This window comes from Opisthocomus hoazin, chromosome 12 (genome assembly GCF_030867145.1).
Source record: "Opisthocomus hoazin isolate bOpiHoa1 chromosome 12, bOpiHoa1.hap1, whole genome shotgun sequence".
NCBI lineage: Eukaryota > Metazoa > Chordata > Aves > Opisthocomiformes > Opisthocomidae > Opisthocomus > Opisthocomus hoazin.
In genome coordinates this window covers 277,538-303,307 of record NC_134425.1, presented here as the reverse complement: position 1 = coordinate 303,307, position 25,770 = coordinate 277,538, and the positions used below count along the sequence as shown (strand labels likewise).

The 25,770-nt window shown below is 44.2% G+C and overlaps 1 protein-coding gene across 2 annotated transcripts in view; it reads right to left on the bottom strand.

The window, feature by feature from the left end:
* The window catches only part of CRISPLD2 (cysteine rich secretory protein LCCL domain containing 2), a 32,346-nt gene that overhangs the window by 3,477 nt on the left and 3,099 nt on the right, over positions 1–25,770 (bottom strand). For both annotated transcript variants that reach the window (XM_075433924.1, XM_075433925.1), the window contains exons 2-14: positions 24,341–24,673; positions 18,917–19,035; positions 16,766–16,898; positions 16,525–16,640; positions 14,431–14,531; positions 12,712–12,870; positions 11,843–11,903; positions 11,167–11,233; positions 10,077–10,207; positions 9,883–9,926; positions 8,893–8,965; positions 7,121–7,196; positions 1,936–2,069 (exon numbers count right to left, since the gene is read on the bottom strand). In XM_075433924.1, the coding sequence (XP_075290039.1) occupies positions 1,936–2,069; positions 7,121–7,196; positions 8,893–8,965; positions 9,883–9,926; positions 10,077–10,207; positions 11,167–11,233; positions 11,843–11,903; positions 12,712–12,870; positions 14,431–14,531; positions 16,525–16,640; positions 16,766–16,898; positions 18,917–19,035; positions 24,341–24,583 (1,457 nt within the window). In that variant the 5' untranslated portion in view covers positions 24,584–24,673. The remainder of the gene's footprint in view (positions 1–1,935; positions 2,070–7,120; positions 7,197–8,892; positions 8,966–9,882; positions 9,927–10,076; positions 10,208–11,166; positions 11,234–11,842; positions 11,904–12,711; positions 12,871–14,430; positions 14,532–16,524; positions 16,641–16,765; positions 16,899–18,916; positions 19,036–24,340; positions 24,674–25,770) is intronic.

The window sequence follows — 25,770 nt, the reverse complement described above, 5'->3', positions numbered from 1 at the left end:
ACCTACAGGTAACTCCAGATTTCTTTGGGGTGCACTGCCTCAGCACGCTGTCTCTCTGCTGACACGGCCCTACCAAGAGCAGGAGAATGACAACGGGTGAAAAAGAAGAGACACAAATCCATGAGTTCACTTTTATTTTATGCCTTCAATTCAATTCAAAGGAAGCAAAAGCCTCTCTTACAGCACTAGCTTTCTTCCAAGGAACACTGTGCTCCCTTATGCAGGGAGTCAGGCACAAAGAGGAACATGCTTTCCTAAACACAGCTGTCAAATACTCTGGCAGGTTCCCGGGGCGTGTCTGGCCCATCTCCTGGTGCTGGCAATGGGAGTAGCCAGATCAGCTCATGTTAATTGACAATAAATATGGATATTCTCTTTGAATCTGCAGAGGTGCCCCAGACAACTCCGACTCCGAGCTGCTGGGGGTGGCTGTGTGAGCGAGGGTAAGGGGTTGTTGCTGTTCCCAGCCCTTACTTCTTCAGCCCTGCTGGGCTGCAAAACCCCAGGAAAAAGTCAAAATTTCATATTTCCACAGAATAAACATTCCAACTAGTGTAAAGACTCAGTAAATCTTAAAGGCAATGTTTTTCCATACCTGTTTGGGTATGTATCTTTAGGAAAGGTTATTTCCAGCATCCTAAAGGGCAAGGTTTTCACTTTGATCTTTCAAAAGCTATTTCACTGTCTAGTGGAGTTCACAGCATGAAGGTGCTCCTTATTGCTGAGTGTAAATAACATTTTCCAAACCTTCACGCTCATCCCTGCTGTGACAACGTCTTTGGTTTCCCTCACCTCCTAGAGCAGCACCTGGTGCTCATATTGCATGTCACTGCTAGCAGTAGAGTTTATTCTTAGCTAGGGCAGAGTTTCCCATCCAGGTAAAAAGTTGTTTGGTAGTATTGAAGCTAAGTGAAAGCAAGACAGAGATAGAAGAAAACTCATACGAACAGGAGGTTTGTCACTTAAACCCAATCCATTGAACTGCAAATCACAGAACTGCAAAATGCTGACCATGATAGACCTATACTAAAGAAGCCCATATTTAACACTTGTAGCTTTCTTGTCTTAGTCTATTTTTATTTTCTGAGATACTCTACAACATTCTGGCATATCCATTATTAGAATAAAAACAGCAAACTTGTTTGGATTTCTTATGATAATAGAAAAGATTAACTATGTAGAACAGACAGAGCCATGTTAGCAGTGACCAAAACCCCCCACAACAGTGGGAAATCCTAAGTTTGCAAAGATAGCTGTGAGAAATCAGTAACATCACAGCAATATCTGAAAAAAATACATCACAGACTGAAACAGAGCTTCAAATTAGAAAAGACTGAAGGAGCTGTGACTAGATCATTGCGACCATCCAGAGGTGTAGGATTTTGGAAGCACTGATTTGCAACCGTGCACTGGAACCAGCAAGGTTAGCCCAAAAGAAACCACAAAAAAATTACAAGCGTAGCAAATCCGTCTTCAAAACCTCTTTGATCATCTCCCTGTAGGTGAATTTACCCCTGCTTCTTTCAAAGAGAATAGAGGAAATTTGTTAACAAACATAAGCACATCCCACACCCCAGAACTGAGTAGAAATTCCAATTCTAAAGCCTCAAGGCATCAGCCAGCCTGAAAGCTGCAGGAATACCTGTGCTTATCTTTTAATGTGATAGATATATGAACAACAATAATTTAATATGGACATAAAACAAGGCTTAACAATATTTCATACCTTTCACACCAATCTGAAAACAGCTACTCACTTGTAGAAGGTAAAAGCAGGACAACACGCTCTATTTAATTGGGTCTCAAAATTCACAGTGACACTGTTAGGTCACATATTTCCAAACCACCAGCTTTTCTGGATGATATCTGCTGCCTTTGACACAGAAATGAACACACAGTTGAGAATAAAAGGAAAGTACAAAAAAAAAATCCCACCTCTTAGATTGGACTCCGTTCTTTAAGGAGCCAACATAACTTTTCTTCTTTTCTACAGGCATCACGTCCACATAACCACCTCTTTCATCTGGAATGACTCCTGCGTGCACTGCAGTTTTGCAGATACTGGAGCTCTGGAAAATATTTAATTATTTCAACTTATAAAATGTCTATATTTTATTTCTGGAGATTCACCACCCCAGTAGCAAATGCAGAAGCAAAACTTTAAGATCTGTAAGAAGATCCACCACCACCGCAGAGGACAAGCAGCCTTTCCATTACTCCATTCTGCGGTGGAGCTGTGCCTGAGAGATTATCCAGGGCCAAAGCTGAATTGAGGACAACATTCCAGCCAGCGTCTCTTGGGTCTGCACCAGAGAAACCGCTGTGGTGAAACTCTTTGCTAGTGACCAACTACCTCAGCAAAGTTTATACATCTGCTTGCTTGAAAAGCAGACGCTTTTCCTGAATTAAGGTAAATGACCACCAATTATCCAGGACAGTTCACATCCTCCTTTCTAGGAAAAACAGAAGGATTGCACCCATGAAGTGGTGTAGTTTTTGGACAGGCATTACCCCATAACACAACACTGAGTACAGAAGGAGATTAACACTTCTCAAAAGACTAAAGCTTCTCTATTGCACGTCATGCCATTACCCTGCTCTCCAAGATGTGCAGAGTCAGAAAAGCTGAAGGAACACAAAGCACTAACAACTGATGACTAAGCTCCCAAAGCACCCAGAAAAGAGAGCAGAAGCTGAGAAGGATTAGCCACAGTATAAACTTGGCCATCAACTCTCTAGAGGATTTACGTACTACAAGCTGGAATAACAAAAAGCAAAAACCAGCTTTGCACAGGGAACTGCAGCAGGTGAAAATCCCAACCCCATAAACTCCCTGATCACTAAAAATCAAAATACCACAAAACCAGTGCCAAGGGCAAACATTCCCATTGCATACGTACAATACAGATCATGCTGTTTCATTCTTGCAGCCATATATGGCAGGTTTGCCTTGTCCCCTATATATTTATCACTTTGGATGGCCTATCTCTTGGCAGCTCTCTGAGTCTGGAGTGCCAATTTGGTACTTTGCTTCTATATATGGTCAAGGGAGCAAGGGAATGCTGTGTTTGGAAGACATGCTATGAATTCTCCCTTGTATGCGGTAGGAAATCTGCAAATCTAAAATTGGCTCATAAAATTAATCTGTCCTGAATCAATTTGCAACACTCTCCACTGGTAGACATCCTAAATAATGTTCTTTTCAAGGCATTCCTGTTTTTTTCCAGGACTTGCTGTTCTGACACTTACTCAAAGTTTTGAACAAAAGGCTTTTTTATCGCCTTACCCCAAACCTCCCCTTATCACTCTCTTGGATTACAGCCCTCTCATATCCCAGACTGGGCTTTGCTTTGGTGAATTGACTGCAGAGATTTTGGAAGATGAGACATTAAGAGAGTAAGGGCCTTCACCTCAAATTCAGAAGTACGACAGCTGTACGGACAACACAACGGCTTTCCATGACATAGCCCCTTGGGATGCTCAGAGAGCATTTCCTGACAAAGTGAACTCTGAGGTATACACCATAAAATGACAATACTGTTTATAGTCGGCCATTAGCAATAGTCTGTGACTATGAGTTTAGTCACCCATAATTTCCTCATTAGTGTGAATGGTTTAATCATCAAGTTTGCATCTGTTGAGAGATGAGCCACCCAACTTGGTTCGCTGCTGTGATAAATGTCTGCCTCGGCCAAGAGCATCCTGGCTTGTATCAGGAATAGTGTGGCCAGCAAGAGTAGGGAAGTGACCGTCCCCCTGTACTAGGCACTGGCCAGGCCTCACCTCGAATACAGTGTCCAGTTTTGGGGCGATCACTACAAGAAGGACATTGAGGGGCTGGGGCGTGTCCAGAGAAGGACAATAAGGCTGGTGAAGGGTCTAGAACACATATTTTATGAGGAACGGCTGAAGGAACTGGGGTTGTTCAGTCTGGAGAAGAGGAGGCTGAGGGGAGACCTTATCGCGCTCTCTACAACTACCTGAAAGGAGATTGTAGTGAGGTGGACGTTGGTCTCTTCTCCCAAGTAACTAGTGACAGGATGAGAGGCGATGGCCTCAAGTTGCTTCAGGGAAGGATTAGATTGGATATCAGGAAAAATTTCTCTACTGAAAGAGTGGTCAGGAATTAGAACAGGCTGCCCAGGGAAGTGGTGCAGTCACCATCCCCGGAGATGTCCAAAAAATATGTAGATATGGCACTTCAGGACATGGTTTAGCAGGCATGGTGGTGATGGTTTGACTTGATGGTCTTAGAGGTCTTTTCCAGCCTTAATGATTCTATGATCTAACCTCCTCCAACTAATTGCCACACACTGTAGATAAAAGAACTTATCTGAAGAGCAGAGAGATGTTTTCTCTCCTAGCTCGATAGGGCTTCCAAGCAGGGATGGGGATGGGTTTTCCTTGCAGTGTGTGCCACAGTAGGAGCCAGACAGAGTGACAAGTGACAGGTCTCATGAAACGTAAAAGCTCTTTTACAGCCTTGATAAAGACCCCAGGGTGTTTCCACAGCTCCAGCATCACCACAGAACTGGTCCTGTCCACATTAGCAGGAGATGACTTCTATTTCCTAGGCACAATCCTGTGTTCATAGAATTTTTTTAATTTTTCCCCCAATGTGCCATGAGGGAAAAGAGGCAACAAATTTTCTGCTCCCCAGCCAACTGCTTCTTGCTACTATTTTCAGCAGTGGAAGGATGCTGGATACTTTCCCCCTGTGCTCCAACATGCTGCTTCAATCTGCAAATCCTGCCTGCAGGCAGCATGTCTGTTCTCACCAAAAAGTAATGCCATTCAGTGGGAAGACCTTGGATTTGGGCATGAACTTTTCCCATAGTGTATTTTCTTGCATTTTGTTCATTTACCCCAAATTTAAGCCTCCTCTATGTCCCTGTTCCATAGTCTTACTAATTTCACTATGAACTACTTCCTGCACTGATTTTAAAGAAAAGGCTTCCAATATCTCTTTGTGCTTTAAGCCACCAGGAGTACCCAGGAGATGATCTTATAAACACACAATCCACGATAATTTTATAATGATGAGCAAAAAAAGTCCAATCAGAGTGCATTTAAAATTGGTAAAAATTCCTTAACTCAAACGGAGATAGTGGTGCCTGCACCGCCTGGATAAAAATCAGACTTATCTCAGAAAAATTGCCAATTCTTCATGTTGCAGTTCTGTTCTTCATGGCAAAAAATGAAATTTCACATGCCTTCCTGGGATCATGTAAATGTGAATGCTATCTCGAATCAAAAGCACAGTGAATCAGGTGATTACATAGACTAGCCAAGTATTTTTGTCACCACAGCTTGGACTATCGGCTCCTTACCTGCCAGAGCATTTAGCTGTTTTGGAGAAGGTGCTAAAAGGGCACCTTGCAGGGAGTGTAAACTGGAAACTGGCAGAATGCTTAATTTTCTTTTAGATAACTTATTTAAGAAGACACTGTTGGGGCACAAGTTCCCCCAGGGTCATGACTCTATGCATGAAGACAAAGAGCCCTCCCAGAAGAATAGCACTTGTCTCATCCAGCTTATTGCCTGCTTTAGTTATTCTCCAGCTGCAGGCTTGGGTTAATTCACAGCATCCCCTCCTGGAGAGCATCCCTGCACAGCCCATGCTCCCAGGGAAAAGCCTTTGCCCAAACTCTCCCTGCACGGCATGTGTGTTTCTCTTGTCAGCTTTCCAGCCAGAGCATTTCTGAACATCAATACCTCTCCCTTGGCAGCAAGTTCCACAGCCTCCTCAAACTCCTTTTTCCCAGCTGGTTTCACCTGCTTTGCTTCTAATCTCACACTCATAAAAACCTACTTTCCTTATTACACCTGTACCACGCTATTAGTACAGTAGTCCAGAAAAAGGTTAGCCAGACCCTCTAGGAAGTGGACAAGTACTTTTTTTCTGTTTTATTTCCCTCCCAAATCACAGTCCATGCCCCTGTTTATGAAACAATACCCAGGGGGTACCATAGGAAATGGAACTTGTGATTCATTAAAGGACACTAATCCTTTTGAGTCAGTACAAATAAGGAAACAATGCCAGCCCGGAATGCTGGTCCTTGCTTAATACCTTTGTAATCACAGGCCCTGTTCAGGGGTGATCTGAGGTGGTTTTGTACACAGTTAAAGGGAAAAAAACTATTTCCCATTTCCTGCAGGTCGCGGCATGCACAGAGTCAGGTACCGTGGGGTGGTAGCTGCCCGATGAATAGGCACATCAGTTAGTCTAGCTGTTAGTGCAGCTCTACGTTTAAAAAAATTGGTCTCAAGGAAAATAAAAACTAGGGGTTTCTTTAAATTGTTTTCAAAATTGCTTGCCCCAAATTAGTGTATGATTTCTGCAGCAGGTTTTTTCCTCAGGAGTTTGCAAAGCTCCACGGTGACTCCAAGCTGGGGGTTCACGATCTGCTTATTGCTTCCCCCGGGCCTTCAGAAAACGTGTCCCTACAGGCTACACACCAGCCAGGGAGCTGGCGTTTCAAAACAAAATCTTTGATGGGAAAAGAAAAAAAAAAGGCACCCGCAAATGGAAAAACGTTGAAACCCAATTTTTAGAGGCCTAATATTAAAAAAATTACTCTTTGCCTAGTCTTAGCATTAAGTCTCTGGTCATCCCCATGAGCAGAGTTTAGAAAAACAAACCAATAAAACCAACTCGCATGCTTTCTTCCCACTGCTCTGCGCTGTTTCCCAACTGCTCAAAAATGCTGTTCAGCCCCCAGAAAGAGGAGGACAGGAGAGGAGGAAGAAGGCCTATTTTTGCCAACTATATAGTGTGACAGCATACAATAAAAGCCCTGTGATGCTCATCTGTAGATTCCAAAAGACTTTGCAAAGGCAGAGAAGTGCTACCATCGTTTCACAGCCATAGCCCCTAAGGCACAGAGCAGTTAAGTAACCTGCTCAAGTCCATACGAATAAGTCAGTGCTGGAGAGCAGAAGGGCTCCCCAAGCCCGCTGACCCCCGCCTGGTGTCATAGCTGTTGGTGCTACTTCTTCCTTCATCCCCGTTAACCCATCCCCACATCGCAATGATCACGGAGAGTTTGACTCTCTTCCCTAAATCGCAGAGGGATCACATCATGATACGCAGGGTCTTCAGGAAAAGGAGCATACTCACATCTGCATAAACGTTTGTGCCAAACACCGGTGCCCAGTACGATGGCTCATCTTTACAGTGGGCTGGACAATAAATCCTAGAAAACAATTTATTCATATTTATTCTCTATATCAAGGCTCAACAGGAAAGCAAGCTGCATTCTTGGGAGATTTCAAGTGCCTGCATCTGGTCTGCAGGTGGCAACAGTGAATTCAATTATTTGTTCCCCTCAGATGACATTTGGTAGTTACTGCAGAACTGCAAAGAGAGGGCTTTAGAGCAGTAAGAGGAATTGGTCTTTTGTGACATTTTCAAATGGTAGTACCTATATTTTTGCACAATGCTGTGCACATAATTATTTGCACATGTTTGTGTCCCCCTGCTCTGCCACAACTTACACCTGCACAAAGCAGCTTTCTAGAACAAACTTCTTCCATGTTTTAAGGTGGAAAGGAAAACCACATCCAAAATGCATCAAGCGCAGGAGAATAAAGGCAGAGTGTGAAGATGCACGCTCATTCATAGGAGTGTGCTGAAATGGGATCACATAGCCTGACTTATACTTGATGTACACTTCGCTGGGTAAAAAACTGGCTGGATGAACAAGCCCAGAGAGTGGTGGTGAATGGAATTAAATCCAGCTGGTGGCCAGTCACAAGTGGTGATCCCCAGGGACCAGTATTTGGGCCAGTCCTGTTTAACATCTTTACCAAAAATCTGGATGAGGGGATCGAGTCCTCCCTCAGTAAGTTTGCAGATAACAGCAAGCTGAGTGGGAGTGTTGATCTGCTAGAGGGTCAGAAGGCTCTGCAGAGGGATCTGGACAGGCTGGATCAATGGGCCAAGGCCAACTGTATGAGGTTCAACACGGCCAAGTGTCAGGTCCTGCACCTGGGTCACTACAACCCCACGCAATGCTACAAGCTTGGGGAAGAGTGGCTGCAAAGTGGCCCGGCAGAAAAGGACCTGGGAGTGCTAGTTGGCAGCCAGCTGAACATGAGCCAGCAGTGTGCCCAGGTGGCCAAGAAGGCCAACAGCATCCTGGCTTGTATCAGGAATGGTGTGGCCAGCAAAAGTAGGGAAGTGATCGTTCCCCTGTACTCAGCACTGGTCAGATCGCACCTTGAATATTGCATCCAGTTTTGGGGCCCTCACTACAAGAAGGACATTGAGGGGTTGGGGTGTGTCCGGAGAAGGGCAATGAGGCTGGTGAAGGGTCTAGGGCACAAATTTTATGAGGAACGGCTGAAGGAACTGGGGTTGTTCAGTCTGGAGAAGAGGAGGCTGAGGGGAGACCTTATCGCTCTCTACAACTACCTGAAAGGAGATTGTAGTGAGGTGGACGTTGGTCTCTTCTCCCAAGTAACTAGTGACAGGATGAGAGGCGATGGCCTCAAGTTGCTTCAGGGAAGGATTAAATCGGATATTAGGAAAAATTTCTCTACTGAAAGAGTGGTCAGGAATTAGAACAGGCTGCCCAGGGAAGTGGTGCAGTCACCATCCCCGGAGGTGTCCAAAAAATATGTAGATATGGCACTTCAGGACATGGTTTAGCATTCTATATGTTACTGAAGCAGTCCAAAAACTTCACATGCGTTTTCTATCACGATGTCAAGAAAAGCAGAGTGGCAGGAGGAAGCATGCCATTCCCAACCCCCTCTTCCACTTCATCTGGTAAAGTCAGCTCCATTCCTGCTAGGTCTCAGATCTGGTGACCTCAGCATCCTCCATCCTCAGAACAGATTGGGTTTAAGCTGAGCATCAGCAGGGTCATGCTCATAGCACAGAGTTACCTTGGGCAATGGGTTGCTGGCTTTTTGAATTGGCACAGCTCAGCCACTGTAGTATAGCAATCCAGAGTCTGTGCTGCAGAAATAAATATTGGAAAAGCAAATTACTAGACCTAATAGCTCAGGCAGCTGCAGAGAACAAAAGTCACAGTCACACAACGCATCTGCCGAGACCCATGTCCAGCTGATGGCACCAGGAGGAAAGCTGCTTGCTCTGTTACCAGCAGCATGCACCCAGGAGAGGGCTGACCAGCTCTCCAGCAGAAATCCTGCTACCATACTACAACGTGCTCTTCAAATACCACAGCTTTCAAAAGAGAAAAGCAGCTGACCTACAGGACAGCATATTTTTGCCACAGGTCCAGACATGGAGTCCAAATAACCTGACACTTATAATCTTCCCTGAAAGTGGATCAAGTGGATCTAATCAAAATTATGATTATGAAGGAGGAATTATTCAAAGATATTCAGAAAGTGGGAATTGTTTAAAAAACAGAACTCTACAGTATTTATTTATATGCTTATCATAAATATTGTGACTCACTGCTATAAACTAATTTTGTATGTATTATGTGTTTCATTATACTATTGCACTATTATATTAGGTACTCTTTTTTTCAGGTTTTATACAATGTTCACACTAGACTGAGGCTTTCATACAAGGATGGCTCATCTTCTGCCACTTTATTGTCAGCATCTTGTGACACTGCAGCTGAAGTTTGGACCTCATGGTGAGCCATCACCGGGAGATGCTGCTGGAAATGGCTTATGAGCACTTTTTTCTGTACCTTCCTCTTAGATGCCTACAGAAAAAGGAGACTGTTGATGGTGGAATTGCCCATGGTGGGTGATGAATCACCACTCTAGGGTTTAGTTGTACTGAACCATTTGACATGACCACTTAAAATGAAAAAGAGCACTGTAAGAATGATGTTTTCAAGTATCCCATAAAATTCTAGCAGCAATGGTTTCTTCTCAACTTTTAAAACTTACTTGTGACTTTGGAAACCATGAATGCATTTGAAGGCTTACTTTTCCTGAAAAACAAGCAAACAAAAGTCTTTATTAAAAAAAATAAGCATACAAGAATTACTTTAATTGCTATGTCTATAAATAAGCAACAAACACAACTGAACATCTGCATATATTTAAAGAAAAGACAATCTTTTTTTTCTTGAAGGTAGTACCTGAAAGACTCCACACCATTTCTGGTAGACTTCACAAAAGCTGGTGTCCTCCCCTTCCTCGTGATATCAACCAGTCCTCCTTTATTATCCAGGATGCCATAATGAATTGCAGCACGACATATGCTTGATGACTGACAAGAGCAGAAATACAAATAGTGTGTGAAATAAATCTCATTCATGGAGCAATGCTGACCAAGTGCTGTGCAAAAAAGGAAGAAATGAAACCACCACCAAAGCGCCAAATGGAAAATAAGCTGAGTACACTCCTTTGGAATCTAGTTGTTAAATCTTACTCTCCCAACACAGCCTTATTCTTTTATTATTATTATTATTTCAAGAACTGCCTGGTTGAATGGCAAGCTTTTTTTAAATAACAAAATCATACATTTAGATACAATTTAGAAGAAAAGCAGCTTTGGAAATTAACAATCAGTATGAAATATTTCCAGTTCTCAACAAAATATTCAAACCCAAAATATTTCTGCTGAAACCACTTGGAGGAGGCGGCTGTCTGCAATGACAGAAGTTGCACGGCAAAGACGTATCGTGGGTAATGCAATCATGCACCAACAGCGAGAATGGGGAAAGCTTTTACACCAAAACCCTTTTATCTTCAACATTTCTTCACCCCAAAAGTAATTTTGATGGGAATATAGTGCCATGCTTTATTTATAAATTATCTTGCTAATTCAAGATCCACAGCAAATCAGCCCAAAATATTATTTAGTTGCAACATTTTTCAGTGTTTTTCATATAAAGTTTCTATTCAGCATGACAGCTGCCCACACTAAAGAAGAGATCTTTGTAAGAGCTGTGTGTTGATCTCCATCCCTCAGTTTCCATGGGTTTCATTGCACATCAAGGGCATTCATGACAAAATCAAGTCTGGAATCACTTTGCCTTTCCAGATGGCTTTTTTTCATCACTAAGATGAGGAAAATACAGATAATCATTATTAGCACCATTCTACAGCACCACAACTGGAGAATACTAAAAGCCAAATTACACTAGAATTGTTGGCATTTCCCATTTCTGTTCTTACCGCTAACTCCCCACAAATTACACCTATGAGCTATTAAAAGGTACTTACACTCTCATAATAAAATGTTCCAAAGATCTTTCCCTTACTGTACAAGCAGCCAGCTGGGCACAAATACCTAGTAAAGATACATATCTTTGAGGGTGGCGAAAAAACAATTCAAGAAAAACACATTTTGACTCTATTTCATTTAATAGTCATTCCATTCATGTCATGTAACTATTCCATTTAAAAACAAGATTGCAAAATAGCTACTTTTTAAACCAGTTTCTCCACCCTCCTTAAAAGCCCGACCAATATTTAGATTCTGTGGATTTGGTTTTTCTCCAAGTGATAAACTGTCCCGTTCTTTGCAGAAACCTTAACCAAAAGGTCTTGACTGGCTGGGAGGGGACAAGCCATGAATTATTGGTCTGGCCTGGACAGCGGTGGAATGCATGAAAGGTTCAAAAATGACTCTGTCAAAATTTATTAAATTATTTTGGAGAACTGAAACTGTGTGTCATCATGGCTGAATAAAATAAACTAGTCACCTTATTGCTAGGCTTGGCTGAAGGCTTTGTATTAAGACAAATTAAGGCTTTTCTTTTTTTTTTTCCCCAAAAAAGATCTACCTATCTAGGCACAAAAAAATACATAGTATAGCCTATCGTATGTTTGCCAGATCTGGACAATTTTTAGGCCACTTTTTCCCACAGCACTCCAGAAGTTATAAATAAAAGACTACCTGTTGCATGTTGAGCCTCTGCATTTGTCTCTCATCTTGGTTTCACAGGTAATGACTTGTGCTGGGGAGAAAAAAATAAAATAAATACATATTTTAAAAAGGAAAGCCTGCTATCGAGCTACGGAGATGAGTAAACAACATGCACCTTTCCTGCAGGCCTTTGGTGCAACAAGATAAAATCTTACCATAGACCAACCCAGCCTGAAGCAGTTCATGCCTCTTTACTCCTTCACCTGACACAGGTGTCTTTGGAAATAGTAGCAAGGAAGAACCAGCTGACAGCTGAAGGCTTTGATTTACAGCCCGAGGTCTGCAGTCAGAGCTCTCATTTGCCATTTAATTACAGACTCTCAAGATGCTGGTAGATAAACTTGAAAAGGATGCATTGGCTTGCCTCACCTTGTTTTCACAATAAGTCTCTTTTAATTAACAGTGATTAGAAAACAACTGAGGAAGTACTACCAGCTCCACAGACAACTTCAGAAATCTTCCCAAGCAAGAAAAAAAAAAATTTAAAATTAAAAAAAAACCAAAAGCTGCAAAGGGGGTAGCTGCTGTCTGTAGAGTGTTTTAAATGGAAAATAAAACCAGTATTTCCTAAAGTGATTACTGATCTGGGGACCTTCAGTTTATCAATACTTCCTTGTTTTAAAAGAGCAAATAACTATTGCAGAGTTTGAAAGCTTCTGAAAAGATTTGCTCCCCACTTCTGGCAGGCTAACAGTAAATTTTTGCACAGATTACCTCCCATTCCACTCAAACTTCCTCCCAGTTTTTTTTTCGGTGAGTGTCCTCATCACTTTCCACACCTTTTCCCATAGAGGTACTTTAAAACTTATAGGAGCTGAAAAAGAAAGAGGCTATCTTACTCATGTAGGAGTCTGGGGTGATTTTCTTGGGCTTGATGGGTTTGCTGGGCTTGCTTTCTGGAGGGTAGAACTGCACTGGCTTTTGGTCCATGACCTGTGAAATCTCCACTTCATTAGTCTCATCCGTCTCACTGATGCCAGGATCTTCATAACGGTAATCTTGTTAGAAGAGGGAATTAAAAATAATTCCAGCGTGTTCACATTATGAAGGGGGGAAGTCAGACAGGTTCATATTTCAAGGGAGGCAATTTGGTTTGATGAGGATCTGCTGTTAAATAGTTGGAAACTCAAAAACGTCAGTTAAAGGCACCACAAGGCTACTGCCAGGGCAGGTGCAGCACCAGGAGGGAAGATCTGCTCCTCTCTCACTCCTCTGCACACAAAGCTGCATTTAGAGCATAAAGGTTTGAAGTATTTCACTAAATAGTGAAAAAAGTGCTGATATTTCTCCTGTTGTTTCCCGTACAGCTCTTTCTCTCTGGAGGAAAACACAGATTTGGCGAAGGATGCAAGAAGAGGGCCCTTGTACTTTGGAAGGTGGCTGAAACCTCTTCTCTTCCCACCTGAGTTTGCTTCTTCAGACCCTCCCATCGGCACGGCTTCAGCCACTCCTCTGGTAAAGCACAGGTCCTGCTATAGCATGATCCTGGCTTTAGCACCTGCGGTGGGTTTATCCCTTGCTTTACCCTTCGATGGAGAACAAGCTGCCTGCTGTTGCAGCCGGCCAAAGGGACTTGGGAACCAGTGCCAGCAAAAATCATTCTGCTTGGCCAGTCCTACCTGAAACCCTGCGCCGCCCTCATCCTCACTGAGGAGAGGAACGCTGCAGACAAAGGGACAATGGATGGTGGCTCTGAGAGGGCTTTCTACCACCCGCTCCCCTCTCCCTGCTGCAGCCCACCTGCACCCCAGGGACCTGCCCCTGGACCCGCATCCCCAAGCTAAAAATGATAAATGCAAAGTTGCAGCAAAATAAGCTTCTGCTTTGGACAAGTCTCCAGGGAACCTGCCTGTTTCTAAGAGCCCAGTTCTCTGTGAAGCAAAACATACAGGAGAAGAAAACCGCTCTCAATGCATGACCCCAGAAAATCCCCCAAGGGCTGGAGATCAGCACTGCTTCACTGCAGGTTTCCATGTGAATAGTATTTTTCAGAGAACTCCACGTGTCAGGAAAAACTGTCCATGATCCCCTCTTCTCCTCCAAGAGACACGAATCACTGTATTCATTTTGCAGCCGTGAAAACCAAGGTGGTGAGAGAGGGAAGCACTCCATCCCCGGCCCCTGAAGGAGCAGGGCAGGCAGCCAAGCTCTGCCCACCCACGTTGCGTCTGGGAAGCGCCGGAGAACATTCCCTTCCCAAACAAACCCTGCAAGGATGGGATTGCTCCTGCCCATAGCCTGCCAGTGCTCAAAGTCCCGCTGGAGCTCCCGAGCCAAGCCCATGCAAGCTCAGAGCAGCTTCCCCCATCCAAGCGCTCGCTCTCATTTCACCAGGGGAAACGACCTGAAGCCGAGCTCCAGGTTTTAAGCAGTTTAGGGCTTTTCGGTTTCAGCAGCAGCCACCGATTTACCACGTGTCGCGATGTTGAAATACTAAGGGTGGCTAATTAAAAGGTGCATAAAGCTGTGGCTGCTTCTGATTAAAAGTTCCCAGGCACAAGTTTGCTCCAGGCTTTTCCCCCACCCAGGAGGGTGCCCCAAGCCCCCCCCCCACAAACCTTTGTAGCAGAGGTTGTTCTGGCAGCCTCCTCCATAGCTCGGTGGGCACTCGGAGCAAGGGCGGCCGGTCTTGTACGGGGCTTCTCCGATCCAGTTGCCCCTACAAGCACAGGAGAAACGTGCACCCATCAGACACCCAAATATCCACCCAAACCCCTGAGATCACCTGGCACTAAGGGTGCGGGGAAAATGGGTGCTTCTGCGGTGCTCATCCTTGGATAGGGGGGCTGTAAATGGGGAAAAGATGGCCTGTCCCCACTCTTTCCATCCCTGTGCTGCCTGTCGTTCTCCAGCGAGAGCTCCGTGGCTGCCTGCCTGCGGCCTCCATTTGCGTGAAGGTTGCCTTCACCTCTCTCCATCAGAGCTGCAAGTCTCCCACCATTTTCTGCAGCATCCCCAGGCAGCTGCATGATCCAGTCTGGAGCACAGTGCTCACCATTTAAAAGCTGCTCAGTTTTCTATGTGGAATCATTTCCAAACAGAAAAACATCAGAAGTACATGGACCTTCATGCCAGATCATTTGGGAACCAAGTCAGCACTTTTTCCTCACCCAACCTGGCCATCCTCAAGTTCCTATTTTTGCCTCTGAGGCCACGGAAACATCATCCTGGTCCAGAGCAACTAAGCAAAGACTAAACAGCCCAGAAAAGCCTTGTAAGAAAAATGTTCCTCCTCATTTCACCTCCAAGATGACATTTTTAGGGGTTTACTTAGATAAATTGCTTGCCATATGTCTTTTACATTAAACTTCAGTATAAACACTGCGATCTTCTGTAAACAGAACTAAATCAATGGATTATTCCATTCTCCTCAAGAAACTACCCACAAAAAAAAGCCCTTTTTGGTACTCTGTACTGCAAACATTAGTGGCTGAGGAGGCTGAAGAAGCCGGAGTTCAGCCCGTGGCTATGAACCCTTCAGTTACTGCTCTTTCAGCTGTCTCCACCTACAAGGCTAGATGAGGACAATGCGCACTGATGCCAGAGAGAAAAGATTAAGCAGAAACTGCAGAAATAGAGTATTTTTCCATCAAGTGGCCGTGAATGGATGACGTGCAAATAGCCCAGCCCACTGTGGGAGCTCCATGGGAGATGGCAAGATTCCTTATGAGGAGCAGGTTATTAGATCCCACCAAACCATGAGCATAACGTGCTCAGTCGCTAAGGTGGGGAGAGAGGCTTAGACAATCCAGCCATAGGGCTCTGCCCGGATCGTGCTATGGGCTGCCAGCTCTGTACCTGCACATCCTTTTTCTCTGCGTTATTCTGCCCTATTATCTCCAGAAGTCAGATGCTTTCCAAGCCACTTCATTTCTGGATAGTGGTTTCCCTATTTCATTTTGTTGGTAAGTTTTAAATTTCCAAGGACTTGGAGTGAGAATATTTCTCCTATTACCCAGCAATGGAGAAAATATTAATTGCCATTGCCAGGGAGGAAACTTCTCTTGGATGTAGTGGCCAACAAACGTGATTTTCATTTTGAAATTCAATCAAACCATTGAGTTAACTGCATCAGTCACAATAAGGTATTTCAATCTTTTTTTTAAGCCATGGGGAGCTCATCAGGTCTGGAATTTTTCTCTTCGCAGCTCCTTGCAGTGGGCCCTGGCTCGCTTTGCATCCACCAGTGACCATCGTAGGGCTGGCTTTGCATGAAGCAGCGGTATGTTTAAACCAGCAGATTTTGCAGGGAGGGGGTGAAAGTGTGTCATCATTCCGCAGCCTACCTGACTGGGTAGGGAGGCTGTTGCTGGAGCAGCACCGAGCGGTGTTAATCACCACCCCATCCCCTCCCAGCAGCAGGGAGTGAGCAAGCCTCGCTCGGCAGCGCACGCCAGCTCTGTTCTGACCATCTCCTCCTCCTCCTTCCCATGGCAGGAACATCAAAGCCCCGGCCTGGCCTCGGCCCCTCATTCAGTTTTCCGGGCAATGCTCAGAAGTTTTGAACCAGCCTTCTGCTGCTGTCTAAAGAGAAAATTTAAAGCCACAACCACCAGTCTAGACTGCCTGAAATCTCTTCCCCAGATCCTGGGCTAGTTAAGCAACCTGCCAGTTTTAGGAAAGTTGGAAAGACCCCAGCTCATCCGCCTTACTTCGGCGAGTAGTTGCAGACCAGGTAGACAGCGTTCTCCCAGATCTCTCCCCAGACGTTCATCTGCTTGCAGACATTCACGGCACAGCCAATCTTGTTTGTTGTGGCCCAGACTATCTGCAAGTGCAGCGCAGTTATTGAAAATAAGCAAACTACCCCACTGCGAGCACAAGTTGCAGTGGCAGCCGGGGCATGGTGGGGATGCAGAGACTATAGGTACAAAAGCCCACCATCTCCTTTACCTGGGTGTAATGCGTGCACATAGAGCCTGTGCATTTCTCCGGGCACCATGGGTTGCACTCATGAGGATAGGGGTACGTGTAATCTTTAACTTCGTCATACCAAGACTGGACGTGGAAAGCTGGAGACCGATACCTGAAGGAGCAAAGACAGTGTAAATCACAATGTTCTGACAGAAGTTTCCAAACAATATCTGTAGCTTCCTGCCATGTTGTAAGCTCAGATTTTTTTAATAGAAATTTTGCTAATTTTTATAGACAAAATTCTTACGGCAAGTTCCATTCATTGAGAAGGTGTTGCTTAAAGAACCCAGCAACATGGTCTACTGATCAGGAAAAAAGTCTCATTGAAAACATTAAAGATTGGTTTTTTCCGTAAGATTCACAGCCTAGTCTGACTTTCTGTACTTTTTATAGGTTTGACATGCTCTTCAAGTGCCGCTGACCTGAAATGTCCTCCTGACTTTTCCACACAAAAAACTTTTAGTTTGGCGGAAAGTTGTATTTTGAAAGTAAACACAAGTTAAGGTTTGCCAAACATCTTAAACCAAAAGCCATCGTGTACCTATTTTACCACCAAGCAATTTACTAAATCTGGAAGTACACTAGCAGTTAATAGTGTAAGACCTTTGAAAGTGAGCAGGCTTTTTCACGCTCACAGCACACCAAGAGCTAGTAGTACAGAGTAGTTGGTGCCCTACACACGTACCCCACCTTTTATCACAGCAATTGCCCTCTGCACCAAGCCCCCGCACACCCTGTGTGTTCTTTGTGCAAACTTGGCACAAGACATTGCTGTCTGCTGCAGCACTGATGCTACTTGGTTGGGGGAACATGAACGGTGCTAAAACTACCTATAGAAACTCATATGCATTTTGTGTGCTACATACACAGTGAGCAGAGCAATCTGCAAACTCCTATCAAAGCGGAGCAGTGCCTCAAACCCACTACAATTTATTGCTTTCAACAGCTCGCATGAAGCAAGCGGCCAGAAACACAAATTATATCATTACTAACTGGAGTTTGTTCTTTCAGCCAACTCTTCATTAAAAATCATTCATGAAAAGTATGTTAAAAACTTTAATCTCATGATATCATTAAGTGAATACTTTCCGAATCTTATTTTGCAGGAGAGGAAATTGAGGCAATCAAGTTATGACCGATTCCTGCAAAAACTGAGGTAAACCTGATTTCTTTTTCCTCTCGGTGACTGCAAAGGGAGCGAGATTAGATCTACCTCCATCAGTAACCCATGGACATCTTGAATGCTTGTAGGTGAGCCAAGAACAGCCAGATCTTTTGACTTTGTTTCCAGTGGATTAACCACTCTACTTTCCAATCATTATTTAATTCTGCCAACAAAAATGGGCCCAATTTTTATATGGGACCAATTTCACACCAGCAAATTTCCATTGCTTTCCGCCAAGTTCTACCTGATTTACAACAAGCATAACTGCATTTCCACTCATTAGGACTCCTGTGCACATAAAAAACGTTTGCTTTATAAAGCAGGTTTAACCTATAACAGGCTTAACAACAAAAAAATTTCACCACGAGATGAAGAGGCAAATCCATTTGGAAGCCTTAATGTCAGGTTTGCTAGCTGGGTTAACAACTCTAGGTTAAAAACCTTCCCCAGAAATTTGAAAAAAAAAAAAATGGCAAAGCGGTTTCAGTAAAGAGAAATGAGGAGCTGGGTAAATACTTCTGGGAAATTCAGCATGAGATAATGAAGCTCTGAAGTAGGAGCTGAGTCCAGACATTGCTTCTGAGAAACTTCAGCTTTCAGCTGATTCTCAGCATGGTTCCAGAAACCCCCACTGAACCTGCAGATTTAGGAGCAAGGACTACGATTCCTGTAGCTGTCCTCCTTAAGGAGTAAGAGTGACTTTAAGCACATTACAGCTGCGTTACCCAGAGATACAGACAAATGGAGTAACCCGCATCAATGCTGGTTTTCTGCGAACAGTCAGCTGAAGGTGAGGTTATCACTGTAACTATTTCACCGAAGCGATAGCTATTAATGATTCTCAGTTTTTCTTCTGTCTCCCCAGAGCTCTAGGAAGCATCAACAAGGCAACCCTTTCCAACTGGCTCTAAAGGAGGATCCATAAATTGCTCTTTGCAATGAGCTTGTAGCACCCCAACTCTTACCTGCCCCAGTGAACTGCCAAGTTCTGTCCAATTGACCTGATGAGGGCACTAGGCCCATGGTCCCAGATGCATCGCTGAGCCCAAGCGTGGGCCGATCTTTCCAGCTCATCGTCCCAGGTCTTCAGGGCATGAGGAGAGAAAAGAACAGGTCAATTCATCATCTCAAGCTTATTAGATCAAGAGACTCAATCAGCAGCAGTTAGTGGAGAAAGACTAAATTACAGCTCACCCCCAGCATCTTGTGACAGCCAGCACATTTTAATGATGTGCTCTGACCTAAACACAAGTTTCTTAAGATGTCCCCCTGCTATGAAAAAGCAGTGCACTAAAGGGTCTAGTATTTTTCCTGCTTGATGCCATGCTTCTTAGGATATGCCTTCCATAGGTCAGAAGAAAACATACCTGGGAAGACCTCAAGAACCCATCTAGACTATCCACCCTAAAACACAACACATTCTTGGTGAATATTTTTCTAATCTGTTCAAAAATGAAACCCAAAACATCAAGGATGGAGATCTCAGCACTTCCTCATGACAACAATTTCTGAGATCTGCAAGACTTGTAACATGCAGTCAGTCCTCTGATGTAGTTGCAGGATAATTTTCCATCCGTTGTCCTCAGTATCAGGACATTTCCTGGCTTTCCCATCAAAGGGGACTGCAACAGTGGACGTGCTCCTGTGCTTCACTGCCAACACAGCTGGAGATTTCTGGCCCAACCTCTTGAGCAAGGGGTGAGGGCCTGAGTCTCCTGGTCCCATCTCCCCTTAGAATAACTGCTGAATCCACCAATGGATGCAGTCAAATTTGACAAAGGTGGAAAAGTCCCAGAGCCGTTAAGCTCTCACTGAAGCAGGCATCAAGTTCGGAGTGATAAACCTCGTTTATGCTGCCACTGAGGGAAGGATGCTGGTGCGAGACCAGTCCTCATTGAACATCACCCAGCTGTAAGCCATACAAGAGCCCAAACATGATACAAACAGGAAAGCAGGCCACATTGGCTCCACTGCCCAGGAGCGTATTTGTTTTAAAGGCCAGGCTTGCTGGACCCAGTAGGCACTGCCCTGAAGTCATTGTGTAATTACTGACAGCTGGTCCATTCAGAGCAGTCCTTCGAGGATAATTCGTTGGGATTAAAATATTACTGCACATTCCTACAAATAAAACCAAAGAGGACAGAGGTCTTGTGATGTGTCTCCATCCCATCCATGTGCCAGTGCAAGATTATGTCCTCTTTGGACATTTACCGTCACAAACAGCTGGTTTCTCCAAGTCCTGTCCTCTCCAGAAGAAAATAAAATCCTGAGCTCAAACAGATCAAAGGACCCATCAGAGCCTGTTTGGAGGACTGGAGGGCATTTAGGCTCTCAAACACATTTAGAATACATTGAGTGCTCATTCCAAGTAAGTATCTGAACACAGTCTTGGGCAGTTATAACCGGGATGGGGAGGGACCGCATGTTGCTGGCTAAGGCGACGGGAAAACGCAGTGTCTCCTGGAACTTGGTATGTCCACACTATCTTCGTTAGGCAAACATGAGCTCATCTAACAGAGCTAACAGCCCAGACCTCCGAGAACAGCTTATCACTAAGCGTACTCAGCAGCCCAAATTCCAACAACTGAGCTCACCAGCTTGGCTTTGAATTGACCAGTGGCCAAGTAAATTCATGTCAGTCTACAAAACCCTGTGCAGACACAGCTCTGACAGAGGGAATAAAACCATTTTCAGTCTCAGCCCTCCAATTCCTTGAAGGTGTATGGGATCTGACCCACCACACACACATTTCCAAACCTCTGTTCAAGCAGACTATTGCAACTGCGCCTAGACACAGAGCTTTTTGTGGTGTCCCACTTTCTACACTAGACAATGACCAGCCACAATCTGCCTTCCCATCCAACACATAAGCCACAGAAACTCTCCCAAGATGTTATGTGCTGCTAGTACCTCAGACTTTCTAGCAGAGCATTATTTCCTGCAGCCTCAGAGGCAGAGCCGTTCCAAATCTCCTAATTTAATGCAGAGATGTTATGAGCAATAGGCCATTAAATGGAAATTGATGTGAACATATGTGTCACATCTTGCTTTGATGCCTACAGATAAAATAAATGAACTTGGTCAAAAGATACTCAACAGGCAATTCGGAATGAGCTATGTCTTTGCATGGCTTTGTGCTTGGCGAGTAGAGAAGTTGATTTCTGCAGACGTCAGATTACAAATCCATCCCATTTAAATTAGAGCAGTTATTTGCCTCTTGCTTCTCAGACGTGAATGCGGTCAGGAGGCTGGAATTATTTCAGAGCAATAAACATATCAAAAAAACCCAGAGATTTCAGACTTTCCCAGCTACTCTTGCAAGAATTCTTTACGCCAATATTCAAAGCAGTGTCTAGGAAGACCACTGAAGCCAGAGGGGCAACGTACACCTATGCTCCCTTTCCTTCTGAAGCAGGGATTGAGAAGCCTTCAGATATGTGTGATTCCAAGTGATTTAGCACATGGACGCTCTTTTTTTACTCCTACAAATTTGTAATGGCCTCTCAAAGTACAGTACATTTACTGTACATGTAAAATACATGCATGGCATACACACGCTACACTACAATTTGTAGGTTCAGATTTAGTAAGAATACATCCCACAAGCAGTCTACTTAGCCTAACTAGTTTGTGAACCTAACCCCAGATACCTGAACTGTAGCAGTCAAGTTACTCGACCATTTTTCTCCCTAGTTTAGACTTCTTGCAATACTGGCAATTTACTTTTTAAAGTGGCGTGAGAGTCCAGGACTGGCATGTACTGGCAGAAGCTTGGATATGCTTTGCTAACCCACACAGAAATACTATCACCTCCTGACAAGGAAAGTCACCACCCTACACTTTAGAGGAAGGATGCATACCATATACATGAAAATAAACTATTTTCCTTCCAGCAATCTGTACTGAGAACAATTTTGTTTTATCCAGCTGTCATTGAGGCCTCCACAAGGGGAAGGGTTTCTGCCTTTCATCACTGTTGAAAGCCATCTGACTAAGCCATTTTAAAAGGTCGAGGCATCTTAGGAACTATTATGTCCTTTTTACTCTGGGTTCATTAGCGAGGAGTTTGCTTTGGTCTTGGCACCCATCCACTGCCGTGACTGCTGTTATAAAGTCCAAACACACAGTGGAAGTGTTGGTCATAGAGCTGTTAGAGGAGTTAAAGTAATTCTGTATTTGACCAACTTCATCAGGAAGATGTACACTGCTTGCTCATTTTCCATTAACACTGAATACCTGTGCTAGTTTTCAATTACTTACAGAAACGCAGCAGTGAAACCGTTTCTTTCCTCATTTCTTTACTCCACTTTACCTTTATCCCATATGTATTGAATTCTTTTGATCTTCAGATAATTCATGGGACTCACTGCATGATTGCTTTTTCATTAACAGCTTCCATCAACTAAAGTGCATCCTGTAGTAGATAACTATGTCCCTTTCTTGTAATACATTAGCTCCCCTTGCCACTTTAGATCACTTAAATACATCAGATACGGAACTGGGAGAATGGTTTTTCACAAGGCAGCGCTGGGAGGTTGATGGGCAAGAACAAGTTCTACCTACTTCGCCACAAATTAGCACCACATGTCACCTGTGACACTCCACACTGGCACCAAAGGAAAAGAGAAAGTTTATCTACAGTAGTAAAGACACACGATCCTCTTAAATGAGTTCAAATGAGAAGTGTCCTACGCAGAACAAAGGATTAAAGTGAAATTCGCATTCAGAATATACACAGCATTTCCAAGTAATATTGGGTAAACACAAATGCATGAAAGACTGATTATAGCCTTTCCAAGTAGCACCATCTTATACTCAGCTTCTTTCTTCACAGCATATAAGGCCCTTTCATTTACCCTCAATCGCCCATAAAAACCACTAGAAAAGCACAGTGAGCAAATGCAAACATAGAAGTGTAACCACGCTGCAAGCGTAAACAGCCTTCGGCCAGAGGACAGTCTGCAACGGCAGCCCTCTCAGATCCTCAAAGCCAACCAAAACACGTTTGGCTTTCTCATGCTTTGTGTTTACTTTCTGGAAATCAATCAAGTAACCTCTTCTTTGGCAGTCGCTTGACTGCAGGATAACATGAGAGCCCACTGAGAAAGAGAGATACAAAGCAAGAGTTCTTAGAAAGGCACGCGATTTCTGACTAAAGTGGGATGAAAGACTAGAGGTGTGAATGCTCATGGGGACCAACTGATGGACAGTTGTCCTTCCTTACTGTCCTCTGCTCTCGCTTCTCTTTTCTTTTTCCCTACAGCCACAAAAGATAGGATTTTCCATTTGCAGCACTCATTTCAGCACAGCAGGCAAAAAATTTTATATTACATTTAGTGTACTATTTCTTTTACCCTTTTAAACACGGTCTTAAATCACTAATCATTTAATCTGTCAGCAGGAGCGCACGGCTGAAGTCAGGCTAGTTTCAGTTATAACTATATTTGCACACTGGAAAAACGCACCAAAAAAAAGAGAAATATTATTTGCCTACATCATTTTCTGGCCCCACAATATTTTGATGGCATGTCAAAAATAGCTCAAAGTAGGGCCTCTGGCATCAGGTAAAGAAAAACTATTCATCCGAATTGTTAATGTTACAGGCATATTTCATACGCATACTTTTAAATTCTCCCTCTGAAGTGGGAGAATACATTGACCAAACTTTTATTTTGGTTTCTTGAACTACAAAAAGCCAACAGCATTGACCCATCCACCCACAAACTCCTAAAGTCTTTCCAGCTATTTCCAGCGATTGAAATTCTTTGCAGATGGAGCCACATTGCTCAAGCCCTGTTTCTCCAAAGTCCTGAGGAGATTCCCAGCAGCATCATGGATTCTTGGCTCACATTGGCAATCTCTGGTGATCGGTGTATCACAGAAGGGCAGATGCTACCTGCAGCGTTGGGTGGTGGGTGATGGCAACCCATGGACCATCAGAGGTTTCTCTGAGCAGACTGTGGTGTCCTGAAACACCAGTCACAACAGTCTGAAAACTTTCACAGGGAGAACGTGGGTTAAACACTAGGGAAAATTTGATGCTTTTATGACATTAAGGTAATGGAAGAACCTGCTGAGGCAGGCTGTGGAATTGCCATCACTGGAGATGCATCCAGGGCTGGGCCAGACGCTGGTTTATGAATAATGGAACCAGTCCTGAAACTATGCAGCGGATGGACTCGATGACCCATTAGTGGCCCTTTCCAACCAAAACAGTCCAATGATCTGAAGCATTGTTCACTCTGGAATGAAACTGCTCCAGGAAACCTCTTCAGAAAAACTTAATTTAGAGGAAATTTGCTGCACCTCTTGCACAATAAGGAAAATTAAAATAAAGTAAGAAGAAAAACACAGTAATAATAAAGTTAGGTATCAGGAGCTAGACTCACCATGTATTCCATGTTAGAGGCCACTGGGTACACTTGACCTCTCAATTTATTGTGCAGCATCAATATTTCTTGTCTGTCTGAGAATAAAATGGCTCTCTTGGATCTGGAGTGAGTTTCCCCATCCTGATATTTACTCAGAATGCTCTCCAGGTGGCTTGAGTTGGGCAAGATAAAGCACTCAGCTGCCCGTGTCAGGAGCAGTACACATCCAAGAGGCAGGATCCAAGCCAGGGCAGGATTCATTCTTCCTCCTCTAGTGCCAGCAGAATTGGAGATGAAGATGATTGCAGGTTTTCTTGCAGGGACTACTGTGGCTCTGCAGGGGTGTAGATTCTGGGGAGAAACGGGCAGTCAGAGCAGTGCCAGAGAAACTCTCAGTATACACAGCCCCCACTGAGGAAGCCACACAACCCAGACTTTTGCTTGAAAAAGAGCAATGCCTACAGTCTAAGCGATGCTCATTCACCCCAATGACAGGAAGACCTGAACACCACCATAAGGAATGGGAACCCAATTTATTACACTCCTGCACCGACATTGCGTTGGGAGTGAACACTACCCAGGCACGGTGGCAGATGCCTTCTCCACCAAAGATGCCACGGGTCCGGGTGTCACCCAGCAATGCCCAGCAGCTCTGAATAATTCCAGCTCCATCCCTTCACAGGCAGGAAGGGGAGACATTTGAAACTATTTTCCCAAAGAGTGCTGTCAAAGTGGAGAATGAGTATGAATAAAAAGGAAAGTAAAATTCCCAGCGAGCCAGATCACAGAGGTCAGACATCAGCAAGAGCTATTTCGGAGGCCCCACTCTGCCAACAGACTCCAGCAGAGCAGCTGCCAGACTGTGAAAGCGGCTATTTATGCGAAATGTCACCGCAACGTCGAACAACCAAAATCCCCGCTGGCAAATGACGCAGCAGGGTGTTCTCGCTTACGCATCGCTTTACAGAAGGCAGGAGCACGGCCAGCGATATGAATTATGGCAGATCAGGAGAAGAGCCGGAGCACCCATCCTCCCCCAGCCAGAAGATTAGGTGTTCCCATGCATGCTCAGTAGCTGTCAACACCAAGGGCTCAGAGACATGGTCTCCATTTGGCCATTGCTGGGTTTGAACTGCTTCATTTTACCCTTGTCCCCTCCCTTATTCCATGGTGCTCCCACTCTACCTGCCTTTTACAAACTTTTCCTCCCTTCCTCTCCTCCGCGCCCTGACTTCTCTATCTAATGAGCTTTGTGCATCTTGGCTGGTTTTATTTAGATCATGAGCTATTCAGGGAAGGAAATACTTGCTGCTGCATGGCTCTGCAGCACCTAGTGCTCTTTAGGTTGGATCTAAGAGCCACCAGAGCAGAATTAATCCCTCGTGGCAATAAGCATCCGTACAGACAGTGCAAACACAGCATCTCTCTCCTTAGGGCTAAATTTTGGA